Source organism: Apis laboriosa, unplaced genomic scaffold, assembly GCF_014066325.1.
Source record: "Apis laboriosa isolate Shangri-la unplaced genomic scaffold, ASM1406632v1 scaffold4_cov146, whole genome shotgun sequence".
Taxonomy (NCBI): Eukaryota; Metazoa; Arthropoda; class Insecta; order Hymenoptera; family Apidae; genus Apis; species Apis laboriosa.
This window is the reverse complement of record NW_025223501.1, coordinates 1,302,653-1,330,137: the sequence shown is the minus strand read 5'-3', so window position 1 is coordinate 1,330,137 and position 27,485 is coordinate 1,302,653. Positions and strand designations below refer to the sequence as shown.

Here is a 27,485-nt window from a genome sequence, read left to right as displayed (position 1 = left end):
TTAATATCCTCACAAAGAATATTTCAACACATCAATTTTCCATTTCCATGAAATATTACATTTTCAAACTTGACTCGAATCTACCACAGACTCGAGAACAAAGCCTAAACCAAATCCAAAGAATATCTAATATTCTTCACATTGACTCTACAAATCCAAATAACTTTGCTATACAAAGAATATTCCAATACATCCATATCTCTCTCTCCATACATCGATTTTTATCAAATATTATATTTTCGAAAAGTTGTGTGTACACCTAGTTGCAAATTCGACATCCATTTTTCACACAGAGATCCTGGAGAGGAGGAGTTCCGGTGGATGTATCACGGAATAACGAAAGCTTCGATGAAAGGATCGTAGCTTTTTATTCCGGATGCCACGAGTGCTCGTCCGTTTCGGAATATTTTCCAGTCTTCGAAAAAAAAAAAAAAAAAAAAAAAAAAAAAAAAATCATGGATAGAGGTCGGGCAAAAATATCCTGTATCTTTTCAATCGATATTGCAATGACGTCTTTCGTGCCTTCTTTTTTTTTTTCTCTCCATTCCTTTTTTTCCACATTCAATCCCCATTATCTCTTCATTTCTCTCGTTGTCTTTCCACCCTTCGATCGATATTTCTGCGAGAAACTGCAGAGAGAGAGAGAGAGAGAGAGAGAGAGATTGTCGGATCCATTCAATCAGATTTTAAGAAATTAATGATCGGAATATTCATGTCTCGAAAAGAGGTTGTGCACACGCCTGGGAAAGTTTCGTATACATATGTATCTACGCGCATCCGATTTTCCCCGACTACGTCGGTAACGTGGTTCCCTGTATTTGTCAAACGACGAAGGTAAACATTTGCGTATGCATGATCGGCTATCGATCGACCAAGATTCTGTTAGAAACAGGAAAATGTATGAAGATGTTTCCAAGTATATAGATATATAGATTTTTATCTAAAAAAATGTTGCTTTCGTTTTCCTTTATACGGTTTTTCGACGAATCGAAATTATTCATCGACGAATAAATTATTTTTGAGGTTAGGAAGGAATTATTTACGCAATTCGTATCTGAGATTGTTGTTGTTTCTCGTTCGGTTTGCGAATATCGTCGAAATCAGAATTTTTATTCTCAGAATATGATTAAATTTGTTTGTGAAAACACGGTAATCACGAATGGTGTATGAAATTTGCATGAAGAGAGCGTGTTTTGTTTATGTCGTTATTTCGTTTATATCGTTGATAAAATATACAAACACGAAAAAAATACTCGTGTATTTGGTGGGAAAATCTAGAAATATCTTTCTGAAGGTCGTATTCAGTATTTTCAGAAACTTATATCCCCGAAAAGGCAACTTTATTTTTGTGAAAGATGAGAAGGAAATTGAGGGAAAGTCAACGAATATTCTTAATCCAGCCTGAATTAAACATCTTCTTGGCATCAAGAAAGTAGCAAGAGTTATTCATCAACGTCGAGAAGAAGGGGCAAAGAAAAAAAAAAAAAAAAGAAAAAAAGAAAGAAAAAAGAAATGACACGTTCTTAGAAAAGCTTAAAAGCTTGTCCCTCGACTCTTCCACCTCGAAGCAATCCCTTCTCCAAGGATACTTCTTCTTCCTCCAACCAACGTTTAAACCGTAAAAGTGCACACACTTCTTTTTTTTTCTTTTCTAAAAAAGAAGAAAAAAAAAAATCGAAATTCCAACATCTTCCTCCTTTCAAAAAATATCTTTCAAATATTTTTCAATTTTTAAAAGCAACGTTTAAAATTCATCTATTTCTCCTTTTATTTCCAAAAAAATTGAATCTTCAAAAGAAGAAAAACCTTCTCCAATTTCAATTTTCCAGATAATCTCGTTCTTCCTCAAAGATACGTCCTTCCAAAAAACGACATTAACACAAGCTAAATTCATCTTTTCTCCTCTTTTGTTTTCCCTTCCAAAAAAATTGAAATTTGCAACGATTACACCCCTTCCACTTACAATTTTCCAGCCTGCATCCCGCATCAACCACCACCACCACCACCCTCCCTGTCCACCCTCCACATGGTGCGCAGGTACTTGCTTAATTAAATGGATGGACCAGAGAGACCAGAGGTTTTACGGTGTCTCCGATCCTTGACAAAGTCGCTTTGACGCCCGCGGCATATTAGCGACGGGAAAGTAATTAGCAGTCGTGCGTACGTCGGAGCAAAACAAGGGGATGATTTTCAGGAAGCGTGACATTGACCGTGCACACACACACACACAATGAAACACTCGACTGACACGTTCAAAGCGGCGTCGAGAGTCAAGGGAAGAGACTCCCCTCTGAGTATTGATTTTTCGATAAACACAAAAAATTACAATTAGAAGAGAAAAAGGGCACCTCGTGATATCCGCGAAAGAAAAAGGAATCCAGATGTTTCTTTCATAAATTTCTTCGATAAAGTAAGGAGAAATCTTCGCGAGGGTCGAGAAATCTCCCCGAGGCGAGAGGAAGCACGAAGTTTCATCAAGCGAAAAAAATATACACCTTGGGAAAGATTCCTTGCTCCCTTTTATCGCGTATGTCGTGAAAATCGGTCGTGACGCGCCACGTTCACGTCATCCGCCGTGGAATAGGCGGACCAACCCTCTTTTCTCTTCGCTCGTTTCTCGCCGCAGCCGCGCTGCTGTTTGTCTTTCCAAAGAGGGTGGAAAAAACTTCCGCATCGAGGTACCCTCGGGATCATCCTCGAGCATCCCCTATTTTCTTCGACACTTTCCCTTTCTTTTTCTTCCCTCTTCTTTCTTTCCATCGAGGCGGTGAAAATTGGCGAGAAAGGCGAAATTGAGGGTCTATTTCGAGGGTTACTTCATTGCAAGGGTGGAGGAGAGAAAGCGTGTTCGAATGTAAATTCAACGGGGTGAGTAAGAATGTGAGACAAAGAATGTAGATCATAGGAAAGGATGGTGTTTTTTTTATCCCTTAAACGAGAGCAAAAAAAGAAAAAAAAGAAAAAATAAATTTTTCGTCGTCGTAATCGTCGTGGTTTTTAATGGAAGATTGCGACGGGGTTGAATGGTGATCTTGTACAGGGTGTGTGAGAAATATTTCATAAATTTAGAATAGATTTTAATAGATATTCATTTCGCAACAAGAACTTCGATTCAATTTTCTTCAATCATCGATTTGTCTTTCTACTTTTCTACTTTCGTAGAATCCTAGGATTAATTCGTAGCTAAATTTTATTCCGATATTTATTCTAAGTTTTCGAGGATCAATCAATCGGGAGGGAGAAGGGAGGAGCGATGGAATTATTCAGATGGTTGTTAATAATTGAAATATATCAGACAATCCGTGACAGATAACCAATATTTACGATGCTTTGGTCAAACTGATGTACGATTGCGTATTAATGTTTCTAAATTTCCCAAGGGTTCACGGTTCCGCGAAACACTCGTAATAAAATCTCGACGTTTTATTAATCCTAGAAGAACTCCTGGTAGGAGAAAGAAAATTCTCTAAAGAATCCGTAAATAAAATTACTTTTCTTTATAAAAAAAAAAAGAAATTATTTATTATACACTTTTCAATTTAATATCGAAAAAAAAAAGATCGAAACGATTTTCTCCTAAATAAATCAATATAGAAAAGAATCACGAATCGACTTCATTTTATTAAATCAAAGAATCAAAAAAAAAAANAAAAAAAAAAAAAAAAAAAAAACATAGATAGAACATCCTTTTATTTCAAAATCCTCGTATCAAATTGCTTAAAATAATTAAAAATCTCCAATCATATAGATCTACGTACGACAACCACCACCTTCGAAAAACCCTTTAAATCTCTCCGGCTTTAACCTTAAAAAACGCGTTACCCCCGTAATTCCCAAGATCTGCGAATCTGTTTTATCATCGCGCTCAAAGAGTATTCCTCGCACGAGGGAGTAGAATATTCGTGAAAACTCAAAATTGCATAGGAGAAAAGATTTTTCCCTCGGAGTCGAAGTTAAGGGACTCCCCGAAGTGTGTTTCGAAATTTCAAAAAATCGTTCAATTTTTCCAACGGTGTTCCTCGAAGGAGGAGGATGACGTAGGAAGGTACTAGAGCGCGGGAAAAATTTCGTTGGAAAAACGTCGTTTTCACGAGAGTTTGAAAGAGGGGGTTGGTGGGTGGTGGGCCACTTTGAAACATTGGGTTCGACCCAAAGAGGGGAGGGGGGAGGAGGGGAAGAGGTGCGCGTACACCTGCACTGCACCACCTCCATCGTAACCACCTCCGCTCCACGGAAGTTTTCCACAGCCTTTGGCGGCCACCATTTCCGCCCTGATATTAACGCGGCGGAACGACGGAGGGAGGGTGACTTTCATCCCAACTTCCACGCGAGATTGCATCGTATTTACACTCGACCAGTCTTTCCCGATCTTTCTCATCCCCCATGTTCATTGTTACTCGTTCTTGATATTTCAGATTGAAGAAACGGTTAGAGCAGCGGTTCTCAATACTCTTTTTTGTCATATATAATAGGATAATGGATTTCGAGAGAGTTGAAACTTTGAGTTTGGGCGTCGGAAAGCAAGCAGTGATTCTCAATGTATTTTTGTTATATATAAAGGGAATGATTTGTGGAGTATTTTTGGAGGAGAAAGCAGAGGAAATTTCGGTCGAGGCTTAGTTATGAGAAAGTTTAAGTTTATGTGTTACGTAAAGCAATGTATTTTTGAAGTGAATTTTTGAAGTTAGTATAAAAAAAATTAAATTTATGTGTGGTTCTCAATGTATTTTTATTATATAAGGTAATGATTTGTATTTTTGGAGGATGAATTCTAGAGAACAAAGCAAAGAAAAATGGTATACGAAAATCAGGTTACAAGAACTTTGAATTTGTGTTAGACAGAATCTGATTAAAATTAAAATTGATTTCATCGACGTCGAACCATCTCGATATGGGAAAGCAATACCTCAATTCCATCAGAGATAATAACTCGAAGAACGTAAAGAAGAAAGATTATAAACGAAAAATTAAAACCAAGATTAATTTTCGTAATTAACAATAGAGAAAAGGAAGGACGGATAAATTCTTATCCGAGGATTGAAGAGCTTCTATGACGTAACCACGTGACCAGAATACTTAAACCCTTGCGTCCGACTCCTGACTTCCATTACCACTTATCCTAGCTACAAAGCGTCTGACTTGCGCGCTCCGTTACTACTGCAACCCGCGTCTCTTATGTTACTCATCCAGCTATGGATGTGTCTCGAGGCGATATACGTGAACCGAATATGTCGATACGTCGCAACCCTTTCTTAAGATCGACCTACAACACTGGAGTAAAGTGGGTGTAATTTAATAATAAAAGGGCAACAATGATCGAACCTTAGACATAAGGCAACATAGATCGATCTTTCCATGGATGATCATCGGCGAAATTTTGTGAAGATATTCCATTAATCGTGTTATTATTTGGCTCGTGGAAAATTTTCTTTTCGATCATTTGTGCGAATTCGTTGAGAAATGTTTTAGAAAAATTTCAAGAAAAAAATATCGAGTATGAATTGCTACGTTTCTTGGATTATGATTTTGATTCAGCAAGTGTGTTTTTACGGTTGAGAAAATTTGTTAAAGAAAAAAATGATCAAAATTGTAATATCGTGATTCGTGATAAGTGTATATTATGGAAGATTGAATTTTCACAGTACAATTCAATCTTTTTATGGTTTTGAAGTTTCTCCATGGCTTGGAGATATATTTAACGAGACCCGCGAGAAGGATAAAAGAATTTCCCTTGTGTGAAGGAAGAGAGTTGAAAGTTTTAACCATAGCCACATACCTGGAAAGTAATGGCTTCTCGTTCAATTTGAGACATGTTCTTGAAGATGTTGTTGATAATAGCAAGGAATCTTTCTCGCTCCAAGAAACTGGCCTGGTCCTTCTCGAAAATATCGTTGAAGTCGTAAAGGATGAAATAAGTTCCTGAAACAGAACAGAATTTAACCACGTTATTTGGAAAAATAAAATAAAACACTCTTTCTTTTTTTGAAACCCATCCAAAAAAATCATCATTTCATCGTTGTAATACTTTACAATGAAACACTCTATATATATATAAATAATTCAAAAATTAATTTTGAATTGAAAAAGTATCTATAAAATACTCGGCCATTAAAGAAAAATAAAATATTCAAAAGTGTTTCACTCTAAATGCTTTGATTAAAAAATAATAAAAAAATCAAATCATATCTTATATAATACACAGAATACACCCTGTACTATAAATAATGCGATATTCAACACCTCAGAAAAAGTATCTACAAAATACTCGGCCATTAAAGAAAAATAAAATATTCAAAAGTGTTTCACTCTAAATGCTTTAAAAAATAATAAAAAAATCAAATCATATCTTATATAATACACAGAATACACCCTGTACTATAAATAATGTACTGTAAAAAATATTCAACAACTCAGAAAAAGTATCTACAAAATACTCGGCCATTAAAGAAAAATAAAATATTCAAAAATCTTTCGCTCTAAATCCAAAAAAAAAAAAAAAAAAAAGAAATTAAATCATATCTTATAATACACCCTGTACACAGATAATGCGAGAACCGATAGAAGTTTAGCACCTATACGTACAAAAAGGATGAACACAAGGGTAACAACAACTTATGGAACCGATGAATCATCCCCCTATCGGGGATGAGAAGAAAGAAGATTGCACTCCCGCAACACTTTACGCCCCGAAGTTTCTCTTTTAAAAGAGAACCTTTACACAAAAAGCATCCCCAACCTTTCAGATTACCACCAGACACGTAAGGGTTTTGCCACGTAGCCGCGGCGCGACATAAAGGATCCGCTGTCGAACCGAAACCACCACCGGCCTCTCCCTCCCCCTGTCACGGTATTTGCTTTGTAAATGCCTCGACCAAAATCCGTATTCCCCCGCCTTGCGGATGACGAGAGACGCTCGGATGAAATATGGACGATCCCTGGATCCCGACAGATCGATCCGGCATAGTTTCGTTTCGAGAAACGTCGATTACCAAACGGAGCACCTATCGTTGATTTATACTACTTGCGCAGCTTCGCTTCTTTTGAGCATTGGATCGAACTTGCATCGTTTTCACAATTTTTCAGAAATCAAGATTATTATTATCACTTTGACGGATATTGGAATATTTCAAAGGATCTCTTCAGTGAGTAAAATGCAGAAATGAATGGAATGAAATGAATCTTTTGAAATGGAAATTTGAAATTTTTTTTTTTCAAGTGGATATAATATTACTTTTGTACAGTTTTGAAGATAGCGAAAGAGTTGTCCAGTATGGAAAATTTCTAGGGAAGGATTTTCTAAGTATTACATTTTTTTTTTTTTTTTGAAAATGGTCAGTTAGTATTATACGCGGTATGCAAAATTTTGGAGATGGATTTTTTTCACATGACTTTTTTAAAATGACGAGTAATCCACTACAATTTTTCAACAAGGATATTTTTATCCAGTAACTTTTGAAAATGACAAATATACGTATAATTTTAAAAACAAGAGAGATTCCCTTTCCCCTTTCTTTCTAAATAAACAAAAAAAAGAAAAAGTCTCGACTCTTCTTCTCGATAAGAGTAGATAATATCCCGCGAAAAAAATTGTGCGCGAATCCTTATCACGGTTACAATAATAACAGTTGGATTCTCGCGCTTCCGGATTTACCGCTAATGGAGACGATTCGATGCAAAAGAACTCAATTATCCCGAACGAGTTCGAGACAGATTCTTTTACAGACTCAGCGAGAAGAGGGCGAGAAAGAAGAAGGAATGGAGAGACGGAAATTGAGGAAGACAAAGAAGATGGAGGAGAAGTGAGGAGCGGGGAAAGAAGAGGGAAAAAAAGAGAAGGAGAGGAAGTAGTGGAGATAGTGAGAGGTGGGAAGAAGATCGAGAGAAGTTGGGTGGAAAGAGGGGTGGAAGTGAGGGGGAGGTTGGACGAGTCACGCCTCGAGAGTTGCTGCTCCGTCCCTCTATTGATTCGACGTTAGCAACTTGTTGGCTACCTCTACCGTGCTCGACAATTTTTACGGGGAACTCGCCTCCCCTCGTGTTACGAGCAACCTCTCTATTTTTCCACGTGTCACGAAGAGCGTTGAGTTGAGGAGGAGTACACGTTTTCCAAGGGAATATGTACTTTCTTCTTCGAAAGTATCGGTTTCGAAACGCCAAGAAAACGCAATTTTTAAGAGTCATTGTGAGCAGGGAGGGGTATATAAGCTTCTTTTGGAAGGCTTGGAAGGTTGAAGGTTTTTTTTATGGGTATAGCTATTCGAGGCACGAGGTATTAATATTAGATGGAAAGTTTTAAATCACCAGGAATAAGTTAGTTAGAAGTACAGGAGAGTTTACTTGATCCTAATCGCATATCCTTACAGTATAAAAGTTCCATTTTTGAGCATGAAGCGCACTCCCAACTTATGTTTTATATTCGTGCTTTTATACACTCAATATCTTTTTTTATTAAATTACATCCTTTACTTTAGTAGCGTAGCTTCTGCCAACCGCTTCTGTCACTTCTGGTTTCGTAAAATAATATCTATTAAAAATAGTTTAATCTATGTCCCTTATACTCAATTAAACTAGAAAAAAGAAAAGAAAAGAAAGTAAACGCAATATAATACTTAAGATGATAATGATAAAGCATCGAAAGAAGAAATTATTGTAGGAGGTCGAGTAAAAAGGAAAGTTTCTGAGGTAATTTTTTTTTTTTTTTTGATACGAATGATAAGAAGAAACGTGAAATGGCGAATGTTGATAGGGCCAGTTGATGTTTAAGGAGGTAGTTTTCCGGGAGATGTATCGATTTTGCCTGGAAGATGGCAGAGTTTAAGGGTGTTGGTCGATCGGTGGGGAGATAAAGGAGAGTTTAGGAAAGAGAAGCGGGCATACGAGACCGCGAAACAGGAACCCTTGGTTAGAAAGTCTCGAGGAACTCGCATTTGTGGTTATTGACTAACTTACGACTTCCAAACTCGAATTCGAAAATCTTTAAATAACGTTTTCTGCGAAGTTTTCTACATTCTATCTATTTTATGACACAAATTTTTATGTTAATAATCGACATGAATTTAAATATCGTAGACCAATTGGTTAAGTTAGGTTAGATTAGATTCTTACGTTAAATATTCACGTTAAATTTTAAATATTAATAATTTTCTCGCTTGGAATTTATTTACAGACAATTAAACAATTATTATTAAAACCAAGTATCGTTATAAATTATACAAAATATATGTACAATAATACTGTAGTTTATATTATATCGAAATATATCACATCACGTTTTAAAAATTGAAGACAATCTAACTCGATTCGAACCGATAATTGCCGAACGGACCCGAAGTCGAACGAAAGTAGCTCGATCCCGCCCGATCGTACCCGACTTTCTCCGATTCGTCCCGAATTTATAAGTCACTTATTATAAATAATTCGAAACGAAGTCTAAATCGAGGATTGCCAGAAATAAAGACTTTTTATCCAATTATGAAGAAAGTGAATAAAAAGCTCGTGAAAGACTAGTAGTAAGTTCTTTCAACGTGATTCCATTTCGTTTTAAATCCACAAAACCGTAAATTTTCTACACGTCTGTTCCAGAACAGGGGGCATGCATAAATGAGGAAACACTCGTGACTCGTGCCGCGTAAATCTTTCCACCGTTAATACGAGCCCGTTAGAATTCACGTGGCCGACGTTGAAAAGAAATAACGCCGCTAGTTCGGCCGAAGTTGGGACGAATCTTCGGTAAGAAAAGCTCGGAATAAACCATTCGCGTGACGCGCGTCGCATGCATATTGCATCTCTTCTCTCTGACGTGCTCTGTCCTCACTTGCGCGCCCGTGGTGGGGGCTGATCTGACACGGCAATCACACCGTCCTCCGGATTTCACGCTCGATCGAATGGAATGGTCTATTTTTCGTTACGGTCGTGGCAAAAAAAAGTCGACGATTTCGACACGAGTAAATAATAAATGTCTTAACCGTGCGATCATTGATACGTGAATTTTGAATGCAGGAATTATAGAGATCGATATTGATGTTTATCTAGTCTTGATGTCTATCCAAATCTCTGATTAAACAGAATGGCGTGTATTGGAAAAGAAATGAGAGATGGATGAATATTAATAAATATAATTCCTCATTGTTTGAGTAGAAAAATTCGATTTAAAAAAATGTTGTAAGAAACGAAGATCTGGTGAATTTTAGACGAGTGAAACGTAATTCCCCTAAATCTTTCGAATTATAGAGCGATTTCGATATTGAAGTTAACGTCATCAAGTTTCTATCCAAATCTCTGGTTAAACAGGCGTGTATTGGAAAAGAAATGAGGGATGGATGAATTTGAAACGGTTAAAACGTAATTCCTCATCTTTTGAGTGGAGAAATTCGATACTGATTTAAAAAAAATGTAAGAAACGAGGATCTGGTGAATTTGAAACGTAATTCCCCTAAATCTTTCGAATTATAAAGCGATTGATTCGATATTGAAGTTTACGTCATCAGTTTCTATCCAAATGTTTGATCAGACAGGATGACGTGTTCTAACATCGGATACCCGCTTCACGTGTGGAAGCTGCAAACGGAAACTAGAGAGAGGTAGCTTTCCGCAAAGACGATGCCCTATATGCTAAGAATACATTCGGTTCATCTTAGAGCAATTGAATCTTCCTCCCCCTAATATAATTGATCGAGATTGATTCTCGTGAAATTCTTGATATCGACGGAATTAATAATGTAAAATAATTAGAAATCCAAAATAATTCAATTCTCCTACATGTAAACATTTTTCTATATCTTATTTGAATTTCTTTTTTGTATTTAGAGTAAAAAATATTTAAATTCTCCAAAACGTATTCTTTGATCTTAATTTCTGAAACAATCTGTATATATCATTAAGAGAATATCAATTGTATTTACAATTATAAAAAAATTTTTGTGTATCGACTTATTTGAATTTTTCTTTGTATTTAGAGTTGAGATTCTCCAAGATTTTCTGATCTCAATCTCTGAAAAGATCTCTATATATGTATCTCATCAAAAGAATATTAATTATATTACCAAATTTACAATTAAAAAAATTTATATCGACTTGTTTGTTTTCTTTTTTGTATTTAGAGTAAAAAGTACTGAAATTCTCACGTATTCTTTAATCTCAATCTCTGAAACAATCTCTCTCTATATATATATATTATCATTAAGAGAATATTAATTGTATATACAATTATAAAAAAAATTTTGTGTATCGACTTATTTGAATTTTTTTTTTTTTTTGTATTTAGAGTAAAAAATACTGAAATTCTCCAAGATCACAGTATTTTCTCCAGATCACACAAGATCAGTATTTTCTCATCTCAATCTCTGAAACAATCTCTCTCTTATAATATCTCGAGAGAATATTAATTATTTAACCAAATGCGTATCATATATTTACAATTATAAAAGAATTCAAGCAACGCACTCAACACAACAGAAAGAATCCTGGGAGCGAGTAAAAAATTGCTGTTCCAAGATTGCCAGAGGGAAGCCTCTTAAGGCGGCAACCACGCCGACGAGGGTGGTTATTTATTTATTCTTTCAACTGGATTGTAAATTGAGTTTTATTGTGTTTGGGAGACCCGTTTGTCGCTGAAATCGCGTTTCTTTTCCACGTCTGGAGAGGAGACGGTGGTAACTCTTCATTTCAATTCCATTCCCTCGTCTGAAAGAAGCCCTAATTGCTTCTCCCTTCAACCGTCTCTCTTCCAAGAATTATTATTTCGTTCTCCACGACAATGATATATAATACCGTGAATAATTAGTTTGGAGGATCCTTTTTCTTTCTTTTTTTTTTTTTTTTTATTTCCAAAAAACGATGTCAAATTTTTCGACGCGCGTACGTATTTTCACGAATCACTGATATAATCGCGAAAATATATTTTTGCAAAGGCAGGAAGCGAACGTTTTTCGCCACGTTTAATAGAATGAGAGGGGAGAATAGAGGTCGTTTTCGAACACGCTTTTACGTCATCGAATGCAAATTCAATCTACTCGTGCTTTCCGGCAGCACGACTGGCCAACGTGTTCTCCAATATCGCCTTGTTTTCCGCGCCGATGAGAGCCGAGACGGCGAAGATTGTGTAACGTTCAGATCGAGAGGCGAGATTGTGAACAAGGTGCGACGGAGAATGGGTGATCCGTCGAAAAATTGAGTGAAAATTTCCTTTAAAAGGAGAAATAGATACTCCTTCCTCCACGAGATGTATAAAATATTCGATTTGATTTCTGAATCGAGACGAATTGCTGCATCGTATATATGTATACGTATATATCAATTTAGATATCACTTTTGTAAATAAAGATAGGATTTTTTATAAATCTGAACAATCTATAAAGGATATTCTAGCAGCAATATAATAGTCAATAGTCTTTATATAACATAATTTAATACTTAGGTTAGATGATAAAATAAATAAAAAAATATAATCTTCTAAAGTCCAAGTTAATCTAATAATATCAATCTCTAATCAATGATTATCATAATTCAGTTATAATAATAATAAATTCAATCATCCCAATATATCAGCCTCAATAGTAAGTCTAATCTAACAAATTATAAAAATTATTTTCAGATAAATTCATACAGTACCAAAATTAACATTATATCTCTAAGTTCCATGATGGATTGACCACATTAACTTCTATTCTTGATCACTAATCGAGCAAAGAACTAGGAATTCTTGGTAATTCTTCAACGTTGGAAGAGACAAAATTGAAACTTTCTTATAAGATAAAGAAATAAAAGATGACTTGCGAGAAAGGCGAACGAGGAACGAGACATCTGGCGGCGATTGAAAGTACCAAACGTCTATTTTTATACATCCATATAGACTGGAATCAATGTCATTGCAGGCGAGCAGCAGCTCGACAATGGCGTCGATAACAGCACGAGGATGGCATTATGGAGAAGCATTAAAGTTCCCCTTAGGTACGATCATTGCCTTTAATTCATCTCACGAAATTCACGAGGGTAATATCCAAAGATTTGGCGAAGTAACCTCGATCTCGACGTTATTTACTTCACGAAATGTTTCGATAAAAGGATCCTTAACCACAGAGAACTCTTCTTCTTCTTTTTCTTTCGAACGAAGAGATAAGACGCGGCCATAAATTTATCATGTTATCAGGAGGAAGAGGTGGATTACGAGGTGTCTCGTAGCCGTCTGGCGCAGCAATATTAATCGCAATCACGTCTTGGACGGTGAAGCAAGTTTAAGCAGTTGCACGCCACTCCCTATTTATCTAGCTCGAGACTAGAAACTTGTGCCACTGCTCCCCCACCATACTACCAACATTCTCGATCTGCCCCACAAGCTTTCTGCCCAACTTCTGCCAACTAGATCCAATGAAATTTGCCAAATAGAATTCGATCGCTATTTCATCGACAAATGGAATAAAATATCATCTCGAACGTAAACAGATCGATTCGTTATAACGTGTTGTTTCTTTCTTTTGAATACACGTATCGCTCGAGAATGATATTGAAAAAGTTTGGAACACCGATGATGTTAATTTTGTATCGAAAGAAATAATGTCTTTTATTGAAATGATCCTGTAAGTTCAATTTATAATATTACCCTCTAAATTAATAATAATAATAATTAATAATAAATTCAATCATCCCAATATATCAGCCTCAATAGTAAGTCTAATCTAACAAATTATAAAAATTATTTTCAGATAAATTCATACAGTACCAAAATTAACATTACATCTCTAAGTTCCACGATAGATTGACCTCATTTAACTTCTATTCTTGATCACTAATTGAGCAAAGAACTAGGCATTCTTGGCATTAAAAAAAAAGTTTGTTTCTAAATATAAAATATAAAATATTATAATTTTAATGATGTATTAATTTGTATTGATGTCATGAATATTCAGATAGAAGAAATATTTTATATATGTATACTGAATAACGTATCCCTCTTTTTAGACAAATGGAACAAACTGAATCTAAAATCAAACCAAATTAATATCTTTCCTGTTTCTTCTACCTTTTGATACATTTTATTATGATACCACGATAAAAAATCGGTTAAACCTTTCTGGATCCCGCACATCTATACCTGCACTGGCGCAGGGTTAATTGGCAGCATCGAATTTCCTTGATGGTACGATAATTCGATGAAACGATTAATCGAGGCTCGGATTAATTTCCCGTGGCGCAAACATCGTGCACGTTTCGTGATTTAATTGAAAATTTTCCCGCCGCTCCTTGCCAACCTTCGCGTAAACACCGCCAAACTTACCAACCAGATATCGCACGCCCGAAATAACGCATTTTCGAGCACCTGCGGTGGAAATATGGTGTCGACGTGGCGAGCCGTGCCCGATTTCGAACAGAGCGCAGAGGAACAGAGATCCTTCGTCACACAGCCCATCGCACATCAACCAACCATCCGCCGCGTTGTCGCGCCTCTTTGTTCCGAAAATTCCTCTAATTTCGAAGCGAGCCCCACATCCGCCACCACATTCGAGTGGAAACAATGGATTCCAACCGGCGTTGTTTCGAACGTGGAAATTTTCTGTCCGGCCAACCAGTCGTACAACAACGCGAAATTTCAAGCTTGGTTGGAGATTAAAATGGGAGAATATATTTCCGCCGCCATGACACCGCAACGTGCGCCATCTACGTCGACGATTCGAAACTTAACTGTTCCTCTTCTCTCTCTCTCTCTCTCTCTCTCTCTCTCTCTCTCTCTCTCTCTCTGCGGTCGTATTGAAAGGAATACATTTTTCCTTTTTTAGAGAAAAATTATTAATACCGAGGAAATGCAGAGATACTGCAACTGCGCCTCTGGGCCGTTTATTTAAATATGAAATTTCGAATGAAATGTATAAATATATATTTTTTCGACCAAAGTTTCTGTGCTTTTCGTTATGAGGGAATGAATATTTAGATATCTCTACGGTTTTTGAAAATACCAACTGAGAAACGGACCTCCGACCTGGATAAGGGAGCGTGTATATATTTAGAAATAGAGAGGAGAGAAAAGGATAAAAAAAATGCTAGATATTAGTAATAATCACACATTCATGATAAGTAAATATTTTAGTAGAGGAATGTAAAAAATTTTGATATTAAGTTGTTTAATTAAAGAGTATCAACCAAGAGAGTAGTTAAATCTGAATTGGAAAGAAAAAAAAAATTACTCATAGGATTGCGGATATTAAAAAATCTTAAAAATTGGATTTTTATGATTTGATAAATTTCTAAGTGGAATATTTATTGGTTCAAATGAAGTGATCTCATACAACTAGACAGATCAAAACTTATCTTTAGTATGAAAAAAGAGAATCATCAATATCAAAAAAATATTTAAAAAATTAAAAATAAAAATATCAAAATTTTCAATGTATATTTCAAAGAAGAAATCCATTTTCTTCTTAGCAAAAGTAGCTTTATTTTTTTTAGACTTTTGAAAAATTTATTTTTACTTGGCATAAAAAAAAAACAATATTTCTTCTTGTACACTATTACATACTCATCCAAGTATATCAGAAAAATATATCAAAAACATTTTATATTCATAGAAAAAGAACAAAAATACTTCCCCTTTGAAATTCTCAAACTCTTGTACACATACTCGTTGAGAAAATCTCTAAAAAACTCTAGATACTGTCTCTTTAACTAAATATATCATATCAGACTATCAAAAAGTTTTCCATTTTCTTAAAAAAGAAAAAAAAAATACTTCCCCTTTGAAAGCCTCAAACTCTCGCACACTGTTGCATACTCGTTGAGCAAATCTCTGAAAAAACTCAAGACACTCTCTTTAAATAGATATATCAGAAAAATTCTACATTCTCTTAAAAAAAAAAAAAAGAAATACTTCCTCTTTGAAAGTCTCAAACTCTTGCACACTGCTACATACTTAGCCAAATATATCAGAAAAAATATATCAAAAACATTTTATATTTTCAGAAAAAAAATATTTCCTCTTTGAAAGTCTCAAACTCTTGCACACATATTTGTTGAGCAAATCTCTGAAAAACTCGAGACACTCTCTTTAAATAGATATATCAGAAAAATTCTACATTCTCTTAAAAAAAAAAAAAAAAAAAAAAAAAAAGAAATACTTCCTCTTTGAAAGTCTCAAACTCTTGCACACTCTTGCAAACTCATTGAGCAAGTCTTTGAAAAACTCGAGACACTGTTTCTTTAGGTAGATATATCAGGCTGTCAAGGGGAACGTGGAAGAAGCTGACTCGATTTCCGTGCTCGTCCTCAAAGTAAATCGAGATTGAAGTTTCGGAGGAAAAGAAGTCCCAAGAATTTCACTTTTCGCGTACCGGGTGTATTCTTTATTACCACCAGCAACCAGTCGACAACCACTTTCGTCATTTATCCGCTGTAATTTATCCGAGGCTTTCGACTCCCCTCCACTCCCCTCCACGAAGAGAGACATCGCTCTTCGTCGCCGGGAAATGAAATCTGCCGCTGTCGCGCTGAGTTGCGAGATGGAAAGCTCGTCGAGACTTCCAGGTGCAAACGCAATTTCCACGAGGTTCTTCTTTAACATTCAACCGACGGCTAATGTCGGCGAACGGGAGAGCGACAGCCACGAAATTCTTGGGCAAGGAAAAAGGGGGAGGGGGGCGACGAGACGTTCGCCCAAGTCGATTCCGGTGCACAAAGGAAATTCGGTTTAAAGTCTATTTACATGTGAGACGACGACAACGACGAGGCGAGCTGTTTTCTATATTCGAAACACGTTGAAAATAACACTCTGAAAGCATCATTTGAAATGCTTGGTTTAGGCGTTATTTAAATAATTTTGTGTGCGACAAGTTGGACGAGTACTTTTGGGAAGAAGTCATTTATTTTTGTATCCATTGTCGTCATCAAGAGAAAACGTCAAGCAATCAGTTGATTATCAGAAATGGAACTGCGGAGAGATGAATCATAAAGAAATAGAGTTTGCGACTATTTCATCACAGGACAATATTTTAATTATTCAAAATATGGATCAACAAGGATATTGAAAAATAATTTATGACAGTCTCTTTACCTTAAAGGTTCACCATTAAGGGTATTATATTTCCTGTATAACTAGCTCTTCGAAGTGATGCATAATTTACCACGAACCTCTTACATGTAACCGACAATTTTTCAATTATTAAGAGAACATTTATAAAAAAAAAACGAGGAATTTGAAAAATAATTCATTGGTAACCCCTTTGTATTCAAGACCACGCTGGAAACGCAAGCTTCCATTTTACAACCACATCTTTACTAGCTACAGCAAAGATGGATAGCCACATGAAGGAATCATTAGCAGATCCGCTTTCTTATCCTTCTTCCACTCCCCTTTGCATCCCTTAATTACAGTATAAAATAAGCCTTATAAAATAAACGATAAGATATTTTCGCGATACTCTTTTGAGCAACACGGATCTTAAAAGATGTATCCGGGTTGGAATTGGACGCGAAGGAGATTTACATCCGATTGGTCGAACTGTCGAGCAGAGCGGTCAGAATTTAGCGCGGATAACGAGGAAGAAGTTTGGTACTCGGAAAGTTGCTACTGGCCCAGGCTCGCCACTCGTCTGTGCGGTTCTAATTGACCGAGAAACAGTCGAAGCTTTGTATTAGTCACCGGCCATCCCCCATGGAATAAACGCGGCCAGTCCCGAAAATGGAATTGTCGGATCACTGCTCTTTGCTCAACAACTCGACAAACAAGCCATGTTTTCGTTCAAACTTCGCTCCACTGATTAAAGCGATACTTTTATTCCGGCTGCAAAAGGTTTTCGAACGGGGAAAATCAGATTTGGGACACGGCATGGCATGTGGCGAAACATATTGGCAATCCTCGGATACGATGAAGACACGAAGGAGGATAAAAGTGGTTTTAAATTGGTTTCGAGTAATTTCAACGCGTGGTACGCGCCTGTTCGTTCGTGTAAGGATGATGTTAATCGGGTAGCGTGAAACATAAAACTGGAAAAGGTAGAGCGTAGGCTGACGATGCCCGCTTGGCGTAATGGTTAACATGCTTGATTAATAATCAAGTAATCGAGGGTTCGAATCCCCATTTACCTCGTCTCGATTTTTCTATCCATTTTTCTCGCGTTTCGCAACGCTCTGAGCTCCAATTCTCCGAATTTCTATTCAATAATTAAAAAAATCAATATCGACTGTTACGAAAAAATAGAGAGAGAGAGAAAGAAGAGGAAAGGGAAGAAACGAATTGCTGCTAACTTTAACGATTGATGGAGTGTCAATTGGAAATATTGAAAAGAAAAAAAAAGAATCAATGTATAAAATGAAGAAAAATTTTATAATAGAAGAGAGAGATATGTGTGTATATATGTATAAATTCATTATTATAAATTACTTCTCTAAAATATATTAATCCATTCATGGTAGATAAAAAATCCGTACGAGCAAATTTAATGAAACTAAATCTTCGAATAAACTAAAGTTTCGATCTTATTGTGTATCCATCAAAGATGCAATATTTGAGAAACGATATTAGAATACATGGATAGCAAGGTGTTATTTACATTAATTTGCCGAGTTTCTGAGAGCACGTATTCTCTTTCTCGTTACGCGAGCGCGCACGACCGGAAGAGAAACACTTTCGTTCAAAGTACGTTATTAGGAAAGTTTCGATGATTGAACCGAAAATTCCGATTTACTAGATAGTGTTAGTAAGTAACTTGCCTCACACTCATTTCCAATACACATATAGGGCGAGAGAGAACTCCCCAACCCTTCGTGTTTCATTAACTCTCGTGCCACGGTATCGCAGACGCCGTTTCGTCTGCGAATTTTCCGCTATTACGATTTGCTTAAATGTCGGTCAGGATTTCCTGTAATCCGTGTCACGTGAGCCAGAGGACTGACTCGATATCTCGTATATACCGAGCGGAAGCGGACAGGTCGAAGGTGTAACGAGATCTAACCAAGCCGCAGGCCGAATTAATTGCGCACAGTTGCCGTTCCCGCTGTCTGTTCACCGTCTCTTTGCGCATCAACCCTAATCGAACCCTCTGCGAATCCCGCAAACACGTTTACGCCGTGTTTACACTCGCCCATGAACACGTAACTATGATTAAATGGTGCCAACCGATCCGCCGCAGATGGCGTTTACGACCACCATCATTCCATCTTCGATTCTAACCTAAAAAATATGGATCTCTGTAAGATGACACGGTAATATCTGATTGGCAATATCTATACTATTTTGACTTGACTTGACACTTTGACTTGATTTATAATTCTAATCCGAAAAATGTTCAACAAAATGATTTCTGTGACGATTTCATCGAATTATCTATTCGATTGTATAACCTATGATTCTAATTGAAAAAAGAAATGAACAAAAGATGGTTTTTATAACGCGGATTATTATCTATTCGATGTAAGTCTCCATTTAAATCGAAGTTTCCAATCGATTTGGCAAGTTAGAAATTAGAAATTGTCTTTTCAGAAGAGAATGGATCAAAGATCTGAACTTTCCTGAGAGGAAACGCGATCAAAGCGGTTGAGACAATACGTATTCATGGCGGCCAATCTGTGTTGCTGGGCCTCGATCAGTTAACAGACCTTCAACAATAGACCTTCCTGTTCCACGGCAAGACAATTTGTGAACAGACTCGACGGGCAGAATCTTGTCGTAAGATTAATCGTCTCCCCACTTGTATAACCTGTGTTTGTAGATTTATGAAATTTTCCAAATGCGAATCGCCCTGTTACCTCTAATGGATCGTTCTGGAATCGGTAGAAGGGGGTTGAATTTATGAAATTCCACGTTTCCACGTGGCTCTGCCCCAAATCCCAAGGTAATTCCGAGAACAGAGGGGGAGGATTTCCCGATGTTTGGCAAACTTTCCCACCTCCCCTCGATGTCAGGGCTTATTTAACCGTAAATTCGCATCGATCAGAGCGAAGTAACCTTTTACGAATCGACCCTCGTTTCGTATTCTAAAGAGATCCCTTTCCTCCCCTTGGAAGCAGTTAATCGACGTTCCATAATCGAGAATCGATTAGAATTGTTTCTTTCTTACAGAACAGGCAAATTGAACAAAAAAAGGAACCATTTTTTTTTTTTTTGATACCTCTACTTTTTTTTCTTTAAAAAATCATTTCAGGTCATTTTCTTCTTTTTTTTCTTCTTCTTTTTTTATTTTTGTTCTCATTAGCTTATCTCAAGTTATTAATCAGATAATATAGAAAAATTGTTGTCGACAGCAATTCATATCTTTTAAATAACTGCACAACCTCGGTATTTTAAAATTTAGAGGGAATCTTCGAAGAGATACAGTCGATACAAGACGTTTAACGAGATCGGGCCGGCAAGTAGTCATGAATCAGGATCGAGCAGCAGCAGCAGCAGCACTGGTGGAAAATAAAGTTTTCCATCTGATCGGATTTCGGCCGGAACTTTTCAGCCCGTGGCTCGACGTCCGACTTTAATCCCCCACGAGCTGGTGGCTACCTTTCATTTCGAGGAGAAGAGGATTCCGCGCGTGCCATCCGGGATTCCTCGTGATTTACCGCTCCACATCCATCGATCTCATCCAACGAATATACGATCGCCACTGAAATCTCTAAGGATCCGTTTTACCAAACCTTTGCATCAATCGTTTGTAAAAAAAAAAAAAGAGAAATAGAGAGAGAGAAAGAGGATGAAAAAAATTTTCCGCTATATATATATATATATATATATATATATATATATTAAACACGTAGAGAGGTACAACAGGTAGGAAAATTTATGAGAAAAGAAAAAAGAAACGAGAATACTCGCTACTCGAAATGATTATTATTGCAATTCGTGCCGTTTAATGCAATTCGAAAGATCGAAGATCGGATTCCCGATAACGGATATATCGATTTTTGACACGAAACAATTGTAACTAGTGAAAAATGCAACGAGATCCGAAATTGCTATGCATATTAATTCGGCAATTCGGACAAAAACTATTTTTCGTTTTCACCTATTTCATAAAATAGAAAACTATTTTTTCATTGTAACGCGTATCCGTTATCATAGGAAATCCTATAATGTACGTTCATTTCAGTTGTCATAGAGATAGAAAATCTTCATGTCTGCACGTGTTGCGTCACCGTAAGATGGGAAAAAGTCTCTACGATATGTAGATTTACGTCAATAGAAAATCTCACGAGGAATACGTTCGCGTCACCCGTTATAAAATAAAAAACCCTATAACGCATACGTTCATATTGCCCTCCATAGGACAGAAAATCCTATGAAACGTATGTTCATATCATCCACCATAGAATAGAAAAAACCCTATGAAGTGTACATTCACATGACTCATTACAGGGTAGAAAAGAAACTCTATGACGCATATGTTCATGTCATCCACCATAAAATAAAATAGTCTATAATGTATACGTCATAAAATAAAAATTCTATGACGAATACGTTCGCGTCATTCACCATAGAATAAAAAAATGTTTTATAAAATGTACGTATAAAATGTACTGTATAAAATGTACTTTATAAAATGTACGTATGTTCATGTCATCCACCATAGAATAGAAAAATCCCTATGACGAATAGGTTCGCATCATCCATCATAGAATGGAAAACTTTATAAAACGTACGTACGTCCACTATAGAATAAAAAATCCCTATGATAAATACGCGTCATCCACTATAGAATACAAAAATCCCTATGACGAATACATCGCATCATCCACCATAGAATAGAAAACTTTATAAAATGTACGTATGTTCATGTCATCCACCATAGAATAGAAAAATTCCTATGACGAATAGGTTCGCATCATCCATCATAGAATGGAAAACTTTATAAAACGTACGTACGTTCACCATAGAATAAAAAAATCCCTATGATAAATACGTTCGCGTCATCCACTATAGAATAAAAAAATCCCTATGACGAATACACATCGCATCATCCACCATAGAATAGAAAACTTTATAAAACGTACGTATGTTCATGTCATTCACCATCGAATAGAAAAATTCCTATGACGAATACGTTCGCATCCACTATAAAATAAAAAACCCTATGAAACATATGTTCATTCGCCATAGGACAGAAAAGACCCTATGACATGTACGTTCACTCGCCACAGGATAAGAAACCTTAAGAAACGTTCAAATCACCCGCCATAAAATAGAAAAGACTCTAACGTGTACGTTCACGTTCCTCGTCATAGAATAGGAAACCTTACGCCGTACGTTCAAATAACCCGCCATAAAATAAAAAACCCTATGACGTATACGTTCATCTCACTCGCCTCACAACAGGAATAGAAACTCTTCACAAATTGCACATCAATTCGATTAAACTCGATGAACATCGCGTCTTTACATCGTCTCTCTCGAAGATCACGTGTTCCGTTCGAGCGAACGAAAGCATCGAACATTTGGGAGGAGGAGGGGGAGGTAGGTGTGCACGTGTGCGATAGCGGCACATCTTCTGACCGAGTTTCTTACCGAGAGCCGGATGAGCGGGAAGGAATGGAGCGGAGAAAGCGAATGAATAATTTAGAGAGTGCGGCCTGCCCCCGTGCGCATAACAGGGGAAAGGTGGAAGGTCGAGTATGGCCCGGCCCTTCCGGCTGAAGCGTATCTGGCTCAAGGACGAGGAAAGGTCCTGCAGAGGCGCGGCCTTATTTGCCGCGTTAATTGCGCCTCGTCGCTGGATAAATGTTATCCTTTGGCTGGATAAATGTTACCGGAAGCCGGAGTCACTGGATATTCCAGCAGTTAGTACCAGTTTTGTAATAAAGAGAAATTTGTCGCTCTACACACTCTGGAAACTGAAATTTCCCCTCCACCCAACGAAATTCCGGATGAAACGTCGCGTTGTATTTTATTTCACCTCATATCATTCGACAAAGAAATTCCCAAATAATATTTGTCCTCACAAAATTGAAATTAAAATGATAATAAAACAGATACAAAAAAAAAAAAAATAGGAAATTGTCTCAAGCTCACAGTTATTCTGAATATCTTTCATCACGATAGTAATAAATATTGTGAGAAGATAAAGGGAAAAAATGAAACGAATTGAAACGAGACGAATCGCCTTTTATGAAAATTATTATTCTTCCTGATATTTTCTTGAATAATTAAACCCTCCTTCTCAGATTTAGATAGATCCTCTTCCACAAAAATTACCATATCTCCAATTCCATTATATATCTACACAATCCTCTGAACCATGAAACCACCACCAAAAAGTTTCGCTCGGCACCCCGAATTGAAATTATTGAAGTATTTCATTCCATCTCCAAACACAAAGATACACACAGATATTTCTAGTTCAAGTTTTGCTCGTTCGTTTTCTCGCGTTAAAATTCCCCCGGCAAAGTCGTCCAGAGCCCAACGCTCACCCCTATTTGCTCCTTGGCCGGGAAACGTTAATTCGTCGTGTCGGGGGCGTTTCGCGACGGATCGTCAGAATCATTTACCCGTTTCGACCGCGTTGAAACAGGGTCAGATGCATCCCTGGATACTCAGATCCCCGTCTGAGCGTCTCTTTTCTCTCCCTTCTTAATCGCCTCCTCCCCCAAAAACTTTTCTCGACACTTAATCTATCACCCTCCTATTTTCTCCACCATTTCTCTCTCCTTTCCGCCATATTTCAAGGTCCATTTTATTGATCGCTCGAAACGAAAATTTTCGAAACGAAATCGGGGTATGTGTTTAACTCGATCTTCGAAAGGGTTCATAATAGCCTTTCATCGTGGAAATTTCCTCGTGCAGGTCGAATGGAATGAAATTAGTTTTAATCGTACCTTCTTCTTACCTCTCTCTCTCTCTCTCTCTCTCTCTCTGTCGTAAAATCGAAAGTCGTTTCGAGGGAATCGATATTCGATCTCGCGTGTCTCGCGCAATCATCTTGACGATTATACACGGAGCCCGATAAGCGATCCTAACGAATCTGAATCGTCCTCTTCGACTTCTTCCTTGCTCCTCGTTTCTTCGACGACGAGTCTTGTGTTTCTTGTGTTTCAATTTGTATTATATTTGATAGATAAAAATATAGATTTCTAGGTTTTTGTTTTATTGTTCTACGTGTTAATCTCTATGTTCCTTTAACCTCTTTCTTATTCTCTTCGTGGAGGATAGATACGTGTTCTTGCGTTTGTATTTATATCGTAGAGAAATTTTCTAGATTTATTACGTTTCTTTTCGTTTCTTTTCAAGGATGAACCTGTATCGGAGTACTTCTTCTTGCATTTCGATTTATACATCGCTGTTAAAAAATTTCTAGGTTTTTCTTTCTTTCTCTTCTTCTTCTTCCGAAGATGTTTTCCTCGAAAAGAAATTCTAAATCTATTCTTTTGTTTTCTCTCTCTTTATTTCACTCCAATTTTCCATTTCTTCTACGGTTTATCTTTCTTCCTCCATCGCACATTTTTATCATCTTCTTCGATTTCTTCCTCCAAGAAAAGAATCCTCGTCACAAGAAACTATTGGATCGTTCAGAAAATAATTTCGTTTTTTTCTTTTCACGACAATGAAACATTAAATCGTTTCATGAACAGTCGAAATTTGACAAATTCGATTTCATGGAAATTTTTTTTTTTCGATTATTCGTCGATTTGCTTCAATCAGTGTCTTTATTTCGTCTTCGTCAGCTTCGACTGGTCTTCCAGAACGCATCTTTAACATGGAAATTGTCGAAATTTTGAAAACCCAATTTCGACATTCTGGCGTATTATTTGCATAACTTTTTTCTTACCTTTTCGGTAATAAAAAAGTAAAATATACCGAAATATACCCCTTTCATCCTCGCATCTTTGTCATCGAACGAATTTTTCTTCTTCCTTCGTGGATAAATCACGAAATGCCAGTAATAACAACACGATTTGGAACGAAGTTGACAAAGATCGCAACTAGCGACACTCGTGTGAAAAAACGGAATTACTCTCCGAACAAAACCAAACATTTCCTTTCGAATTTTCATTCCATCCTCTACGCAACATTTACGCCATTCGTTCAATTCATCGGTCTGATGCTCGGTTAACACGTTAACGGTAAAGTTTCGTGACGGGTCGAGTTGGTTGAGCCGGGATGAGGGTGGATCCCGGGTGATGATGGGCTGCTCCGCTTTTGTTTGCCGCCATTAACCGAGCAACGGTTAAGGAGGGAGCCGAATCGCGAGGAACGGGAGGGATGGAGAACCGCGATTCCTAACCCAATTCCTGTTAAAAGGGTTAATGATTCCGATGCACGCGAATACGCTTGCGAGATTCTGCGATGAAACGCGAAATTCGCGCCGCTCTCCATTTCCCTCCCACCCCTAGTGACCTAATTTTTAAGGCGGGTAATTTAAATCGCATCGATGCGCTTAAATTCCTCTTCTCTTCTCACGATATCGAAAAGGAATGTAAAGTAGAGGGAATATGTTTTAAAAGGAAGAATTTATTTTTAGTTATGTTTCGAAGTTTGATGTATAATATTGTAAAATATCGAAGTATTGTATTATATTTATCGGTTTATTGAGTTCCAACGTGTTTTTCTAGTCGGTTTTCTTCAAGACGATTCGAGGGAATACAGTTTCGAACGAAGGATGATATAATCGGATGAGTAAAATCATGATTGTTACCATGGTTTTTTAATTTCTCGATGAAATTAAACAACAATTGGTTATTTTTTCAAATTAAGGAATATAATTTAGAGAAAATATTTTTGCTGGTAAAAATAAATATATATATGGGAGGAGAAAGTGTATAATAAAATTTATTATTAATGATTTGAAGAAGATGAAGAAAATATTTATATAATTTGTAATTTTTAAATTTTTAACTATTGGAAGAAATATTTATGAAAATATTTTATTCCTTTAAAATTGTAATAAATAGATTTAAATATAATTTAATTTATATTTAATTTGGAAAAATAACGTTCCAAAAAAATCTTGGAATATAATTTTCCAAGATTTTTTTATTTTTTAGGTAATAATCGATTTAAAAAAATTGTGTTTCAAAGATTGAAAGATGTTGTTTAGATGTTTCACTTTTTATTTTGATTAATTGTAACAATTCAAAAAAAAAAAAAAAACCAATAACCAATCTCCTTTCTTGGTTGAAAATTAATTGATTAATTAATTATCCTTTTCGAGGAGACATTTTTTTAGTGGTAAAAATTTGAGATTTTTTTTTTGTAACCAGTAACTAGTTCCATGACAAGACGTGTTCAATGATCTCTGATATATACTAGAGCTTCGAGATTGGATTTCGAAATATGGGGCCAAAGCTTGGATTCAGAAATATGGGGTCGAACAACGGAAACGTGTTAATGTGAAAAACGAGGTTGAACGAAGTTTCCTGAATTTTTTTTATTTTTTTTTTTTTTAGGATATTTACACATCTTTTGTAACACGCGTTACAGTCAATTTGTTACAATTTTAAAGGAATAAAATATTTTCAATCTCATAAACATATCTCTTCCAATTCTCAAAAATTTTTAAAATATATATGTAACTTATTTGTTGAACACCAAACCAATTAACCTTTGATTAAAATATTTTTTCTTCTTCTAAATTATTAATAATAACTCGATTTTATTTACAAATTTACGATTTTAAAAATTTTATTTACAAATTTACGATTTTTTTTCTCCTTCCATACCATAATTTCCCAACAAAATATTTTCTTCCTCTTCAAACGAAATACACGAAACACACTTGTATCATAACTCTCATCATTGATCCCAATGCTTCAAAAACTGCATAACAAGCAATCAAAGAAAATCAATCAAGATTACAAGGATTAATTCTCCTGTTCTTATCCAATAAAATTCAATCAATCAATCGTTAAAATGTTTCATCCATTCGTTCGAGTGTACTCGATTATTATATAATAAACGATCGAATCCTCCTTTCCGGTTATTAACTCGATAAATAATATATGAATATTTTGTCGAATGTATATATATAATCTCAAATTTCCGGCTTAAATTCGTATACGAATACGAAATGACGATGGCCATTTCCCGAAGAGAATGGTTCAGTCGGTCGGAAAGGGATGGAATAATTGACTCGAGTGATTAGACAGGATTCGAACTTTGGCCAGGATTCATCGGGATCTTCGTCGTTAAGCTGTCCACACCCCGGATTTATCGTCGCCCGCATTAACCTGGTTAAGCAGCGAACAATAGGGGTGCCCATACAGGCCAGCCTGTTATAATTTATATTTTGCTCCGTGTATATAGACTGCGATTTTAGGTGAAAGGAGTGAAAAAAAAAAAAATACAACTGGAAAAAGTTTGATCGTGAATCAAGCGACGAGAGTCGCGTTTGAAAAAAGTTGCGAGCTGGACGGGATGCTGCGAGACATCTTTATTACAATTTTTTCGAAATATCTTTCCAAAGAAGGTGAATTTCAGATTTTATAAGCTTTCGAACTTGGTTAGACTCGATTTCGATCGATTGTCGCGTGTTAGGTTAGGTTGGATTCGATATACTTAGATTTTCTAACTTTTCAAACTTGGTCAAGTT

At 36.4% G+C, this 27,485-nt stretch overlaps 1 protein-coding gene across 1 annotated transcript in view; it reads right to left on the bottom strand.

Moving 5' to 3' along the window:
• LOC122717278 (acetylcholinesterase-like) overlaps nt 1-27,485 on the bottom strand; it is a 123,024-nt gene that overhangs the window by 45,560 nt on the left and 49,979 nt on the right. The window contains exon 2 of the mRNA XM_043941194.1: nt 5,777-5,919. Coding sequence (XP_043797129.1) covers nt 5,777-5,919 — 143 coding nt within the window. The remainder of the gene's footprint in view (nt 1-5,776; nt 5,920-27,485) is intronic.